We start from the raw sequence: 6,054 nt of genomic DNA, 5'->3' as shown, positions 1-6,054 counted from the left end.
CAAAATCCTTTCGCAAAAACAACTCCTTAAGTAGTATTTCCGTTCTTACAGAACAAGTGGCTGGGGAGAGGGAAGTCTGGGCTTCCCTTCCTAAGGTGCTACCCCCACGACCCGACCCTGGATAAATGAAAGAAGATGGATGGATGGATGGATTTCTGAGTTTCAATTTTTTTGTTGCAATTTTACATTTACAACAAATGCAAATGCTCTTCACCATCCAGCACTGCAATATAGTTATTTGTCAAAATAACAGAATAGAATAGAATTCAACTTTATTGTCATTGCACCGTCACAAGTACAAAGCAACGAAATTAAGCAAACACTTTTCTGTTTGTATAGAGGGTTGTTTTCAAAGCTCATCAATGAACAAAATGTGATTTTACTTTCACCACCAAAAGCAGATGTGAATTTTTGTAGATTGGAAGCCAAACAGTTCTTTCCTAAAAAAAAACATCAACCTGAAAACAAGGACAAGTCGCTCTTTCTTTGTAAACAGTTCTATTTCATCAAGTTTACAATCAAGTTTTCACTTGAGTAAAACTCATTGCAAACGTGTGCACTGCAAAAGCAGAAAATTTACCTATTATTTTTAATCTAGTTTCTAGTGTAAATCTCTCTGTCACTTGAGAAAAGGCAAAACTTACAAGTATCTTTGCATCAACGTAAAGGATCTGTTTATTATAAGTCAATTCCTTTATACTGATGAAAAAGTTCTTGTTTCATTGGCTGATTATTTAACATGTAAAAGGGGAAATGTTTGGATATTAGTGAACTGATCTGTCAATGGAACAAGAACTTTTTTCAAGTTTCTTTAGAACAATGAGATGTTAAAGTTACTCTGTATGCAGAAGACGCGCAGATCGGTGTCTGTCCTGTGATTGGTGGCTTTCTTTCCAGCAGGAAGTTGTGAACAGTTTAAAAGCTGCTTCAGGACTGCAGACATTCACAGGAAGCTGGACCAGCAATGGCTCTGCTGAAGGTTTTGCTGCTGCTGGGGCTGGGTGAGTCAGAAACACTGGACACACCGTGGAAACTGGACACAACGGGGAAACTGGACACACCAGGGAAACTGGACACACTGGGGAAATTAGATAAACTGGGGAACCTAGACACACTGGGGAAACTGGACACACTGGAGACACTTCCTTGGGTTCCAGGGAGACTGCTGCTCTCTGTGACCCTCAAACTTCCCTCTGATTCTGTTTCAGATTGAAATTTTTTCGCATATGAACTATGATTATTTTTAATCTTTAACTGTTTATCCTTTTTATGATCCAGCAGCCATGTTTGCACCTGGTTCCTGAATAAGGTCCTAATTTTTCTTCTCCAGGTGTTTCAGTGAACTCAGCTGTTTCTCTGCAGAAGAGAATCGTTGGAGGTCATGACTGTGACAACAAGGAGCGTCGTTATCATGTACGGCTGAAGGTCATCAAGGGTCCTCATACAAGAGTGTGTGGAGGATCTCTGATCCACCCTCAGTGGATCCTGACTACAGATACCTGCTGGAGGTCGGAGACAGTGTGGTAGGAAAGAGGCCTTAACAGAATTTTATCTGCAGAAGATCAGATTTTCTGTGTTCATTATAATGTAACCTTTTCTGCAGGTATAACAAAGCAGTGTTAAGAGTTCATCCATGGAATCCTTATAAGAGAATTCCCAGAATCCAAAGCAATTATGAGACTTATGCTCCCGAAGGGTGGCGGCATGACATCATATTGCTGAAGCTTCGAATATCAGTAGGAGGTGTCACACTTGTTCCACTACCAGACTGCAGTAATCGTCCTAAAGTGTAAGTCTTTCTCTGATCAAAAACATGACTTCAGGTTTTCTGTCTCCAGTCCTGCTGCCTCTGGTTCAGCACACCTGAGTCAGGTAATCAGGCCACCAGCAGAACCAGAACCAGTTTATCTCAGGTGTGTTGGACCAGAGACACGTGTAAAGGACACAGGACACTGAGGACAGGAGGACACTCCTGTGTCAGTGGATGAAGTCCTTCATGGATTTATTTTCTGTCCTTCCGTGGTTCTTCATAAAAATTAATTTTCTACATTGTTGTCTTGTATTTTCACAATTCATTTTATTATAATTGTGTTTTAGAGGTGATACTGTTCAGCTGGCAGGAGAGGGAGGAATGAAAACTTGCCCAAATTATCGGCGATGTGAGAAATATTGAAGTTAAAAGAATAAAATCTTTTTTATCTCTACAGAGAAGGTTGAGTGAAGAACATGTTTATGATTCTCATGTTTCTCTCCAGTCCCCAATACTGTTATTGCACCACGTCTTCAGTGTGTCAACGTGACAGTTGTTGAGGTTTCCCACTTCCTGCCAGCATATGGCCATACATTCTCTGCTACAGCACCGAAAACGGATGTATGTCATGTAAGTTTGTTTCTTCAATATCTCTCTGCAGTGATTAGAAGACTTTTCTGTTTTACAACATAAATACATATAATGATATAATTTTTTTCTACAGGGTGACGTTGGTTCAGCTGTGGTGTTCAACAACATGATTTATGGTGTGATTACTCCAGGTGTATCAGGGCAGTCATGTCGAAACCCAGGTTTCATCATGGATGTGTGTAAATACATTGGGTGGATAAGAACAACAATTGGGATTTAATAAAACAAATTGTCATGAAATATAATTCTCATCAAATTTCCTCTCAGATATAATTTCATTATTGTATCTTGATCAGTTTGATCCACATGTTTGTAGGAGCAGAATAAATCAATAGCTTTGTTTGTTTTCACCTAACCTTGATCTCCCTAATGGATCTTTCTCCACTCAGAAATTAACAATAAATCAATGAATGCATTGAAAAAGCAACATTTCCTGGCTGTTTGTCTTTGCATTCATGGTTCAGTTTGTTCAGTTTATATTTTCCCTGAACTGACTCTGAAAATGTGACAAGTTTTTAATCACTTGAAGAGGAACACCAATATCTTTGAAAACAAAGATATTAACAAATAAACTTGATAATATGCTGTACGTTTAGTGATATTTTCACAGTTGTGGTCTCGACTGGTCTTGAAATAAAATGCTGAGTCCTCAGAGAGCGAGACAAGTCCGAAATCATCAATAAATGGTCTCGAGACCAAGACTGATCTCGAGTACTACAACACTGGTGCTGAGCTCAAGCTGCAGTGGTTTGACAAGCTGCTGATGACCGATATTAAGAGAGAAAAAATTCTAAAACTTATTAACCCTTTTTTAAAACCTTTTGACTTGTTATATCCTCTCTTATGCTTGGATTCAGAAAATGCTGTGCGCAAAGACTGAGATCACACAAAGATAACAGCGTCACCATAATCAGCATTTATTCAACACAGATACATACCATCACCAGAAAAGCACATCAGAAAACTCAGAGCACAAACAACACATGAATTTCCCTGAGAGAGGGAAAAAGATAAAAGATGGAAACGACAAACAAAAAGCAAAGATGTCTTTGGAGAAATTTCATAGAGCAAAATCTGATTTGTTACTCCTGTGTACAAAGTTTTATAGTAAAGGCGTATTCTTGTCTTTAATTTATTCAAATAAGGCGTATCTTTGCTCATCCAACCAGGAACTGTCTCTGACCTTCTTTAAAGTTAGAAACTCCCTGCAATTTGTTTACAAGATCAAACACCAGTTGTCTCCTTTATCTAAACAAAGTGGAAGCAGAGGTTCTCCTCCACTGGTCTAGACTCATGCTCTTTTATGGCTTTTCACAGATCAGTTTTAAAGTTGGAACTTCTCCTGATTGTTTCCCACACAGTCAAAGGATCTTAGCAAACAATCTGCTGTAACTACAGGTAACATAAAGTTCAATAGGGCAGAATAAGTTATTAATCTGAAAACTATAATTAGGCTATTTCAATCAAGACATTTTAAGTTTTAAAACTAGCATGTTTTAAATTTATTTTCTTAACATCGAGCAGCAGTCAGCCGAGGCTAGCATCTCCAACATCTGCACCAAACTGGAGATCTTGTGGTTTCTGTTAATCATGTTGCAGTCTCTGGTTGTCCTGGCCCACTTCAAGCTGCTGCAATGTGACATCGCAGCATGCATGACCTGTGGCAACACTAAGATATGGCAGGGCGTTACTGGAGAAACGACCTTTGGAGGGGGACAAGATTCCTCGTGACAGCTGGAAGGAACGGTCTGTTAGATAGCTTAGAATAAACATGGACATACTTAACGATTGTTGTGGGGTGGTAGAAATACCGCTCCAGAAGAACAGGGGGATTGTTGGGAATAAATAATTCTGTGCTTTCCTCTTTTTTAGCTAGTTGCAAGGCTAAAGCTAAAGAAAATGACAAGTTAGAAAACACCCTCAAAGCTAAGTCTGCGGCATGTTCCTGGCAACCACTGTTGACCTGTGCTACCTCGCCTTAAGGCAAAGGCGATCCTCTGTCAGTAACACCCTCAGTCTCAAGTCATTGGCTGCAGATCTGTTAAATGAGAGTAGGGCGATGTAGTGGGCGTCGCACATTTTCATTTTGGAAAGGTGGCAACCCCACTCTGTATTCAGATAACAGCGCAGATCAGTGTCCGTCCTGTGATTGGACAGATCAGTGTCTGTCTCTCCAGCAGGAAGTTGTGAACAGAGTTTAAAAGCTGCTGCAGGAATGCAGACATTCATTCACAGGAAGCTGGAGCAGCAATGGCTCAGCTGAAGGTTCTGCTACTACTGGGGCTGGGTGAGTCAGAAACACTCGACACACTGGGGGAACTGGACACACTGGGGAAACTGGTCACAACTTCTTTGCATATGAACTGTGATGCTTTTTAATCTTTAACTGTTTATCCTTTTTCTGCTCCAGCAGCCATGTTTGTACATGGTTTCTGAGTAAAATCCTCCTTTTTCTTCTCCAGTTGTTTCAGTGAACTCAGCTGTTTCCTTGCAGAAGAGAATCATTGGAGGTCATGACTGTGCTGACACGGAGCGGCATTACCATGTTCAGCTGAAGATGACCAACAGGCAGAAAACCGCCATCTGTGGAGGATCTCTGATAAACCATAAGTGGATCCTGACTGCATATACCTGCTGGAAGTCGGAGACAGGGTGGTAGGAAAGAGGCATTAAAAACAGTTTAATCTTCAGATGATCAGGTTTTCAATATTATCTAACCTTATCTGCAGGATTAATGTAGCATTATTAAAAGTTCATCCACAGACTGGTACAATGATGACTGTCAGAGTCCTTCACGCTCCTGTGGTTTATGCTCCCGAAAATTGGAAACATGACATCATGTTGGTGAGGCTTTCAAGACAAGTAACAGGTGTCCCACTTGCTCCACTACCAAACTGCAGTAATCGCCCTAAAGTGTAATTCTTTCTCTGATCATAAACATGACTTCAGATTTTCTGTCTCCAGTCCTGCTGCCTCTGCTTCAGCACACCTGAGTCAGGTAATCAGGCCACCAGCAGAACCAGAACCAGTTTATCTCAGGTGTGTTGGACCAGAGACACATGTAAAGGACACAGGACACTGAGGACAGGAGGAGGACACTCCTGTGTCAGTGGATGAAGTCCTTCATGGATTTATTTCCTTTTCTTTACAAACAGTAAATGTTCTAAATTGCTATCTTGTATTATTACATTTTATTCTAATTGTGTTTTAGAGGTGATACTGTTCAGCTGGCAGGAGAGGGAGCAACGACAACCGGCCCCAATAATCAACGATGTGAGAGAAATATTAAAGTTATGAGAATAAAATCTTTGTTTCTGTCTCTACAGAGAAGGTTGAGTGAAGAGCATGTTTATGATTCTCATGTTTCTCTCCAGTACCTGATGCTGCTATTGCAACACGTCTTCAGTGTGTCAACATGAAAGTTGTTGAGGTTTCCCACTTCCTGCCAGCATATGGCCATACATTCTCTGCTGCAGCACCAAACACGGATGTATGTCATGTAAGTTTGTTTCTTCACTATCTCTCTGCATTGATTAGAAGACTTTTCTGTTTTACAACATAAATAAATATATTGATGTAATTTTTTCTACAGGGTGACGCTGGTTCAGCTGTGGTGTTCAACGGCATGATTTATGGTGTGATATCTGCAGGTG

At 40.4% G+C, this 6,054-nt stretch overlaps 1 protein-coding gene and 1 long non-coding RNA gene across 2 annotated transcripts in view; both read left to right on the top strand.

Moving 5' to 3' along the window:
* The first annotated feature begins 894 nt into the window (after nt 1-894).
* LOC103150327 (snake venom serine protease serpentokallikrein-1-like) overlaps nt 895-6,054 on the top strand; it is a 5,862-nt gene continuing 702 nt past the window's right edge. Inside the window, exons 1-6 of the mRNA XM_016680627.1 lie at nt 895-1,001; nt 1,331-1,523; nt 5,131-5,316; nt 5,613-5,674; nt 5,776-5,900; nt 5,994-6,051. Of these exons, the coding sequence (XP_016536113.1) occupies nt 965-1,001; nt 1,331-1,523; nt 5,131-5,316; nt 5,613-5,674; nt 5,776-5,900; nt 5,994-6,051 (661 nt within the window). The 5' untranslated portion in view covers nt 895-964. The remainder of the gene's footprint in view (nt 1,002-1,330; nt 1,524-5,130; nt 5,317-5,612; nt 5,675-5,775; nt 5,901-5,993; nt 6,052-6,054) is intronic.
* LOC107838397 (uncharacterized) lies at nt 1,753-2,817 on the top strand. The gene is made up of 3 exons (XR_001664456.1): nt 1,753-1,789; nt 2,208-2,380; nt 2,475-2,817. It is a non-coding gene; the product is annotated as an uncharacterized LOC107838397 (long non-coding RNA).

The sequence above is a fragment of the Poecilia formosa genome, unplaced genomic scaffold (assembly GCF_000485575.1).
Source record: "Poecilia formosa unplaced genomic scaffold, Poecilia_formosa-5.1.2 Scaffold250, whole genome shotgun sequence".
Taxonomy (NCBI): domain Eukaryota; kingdom Metazoa; phylum Chordata; class Actinopteri; order Cyprinodontiformes; family Poeciliidae; genus Poecilia; species Poecilia formosa.
Note: the sequence above shows the minus strand (reverse complement) of the source record. Positions and strands in the feature narration are given on the sequence as shown.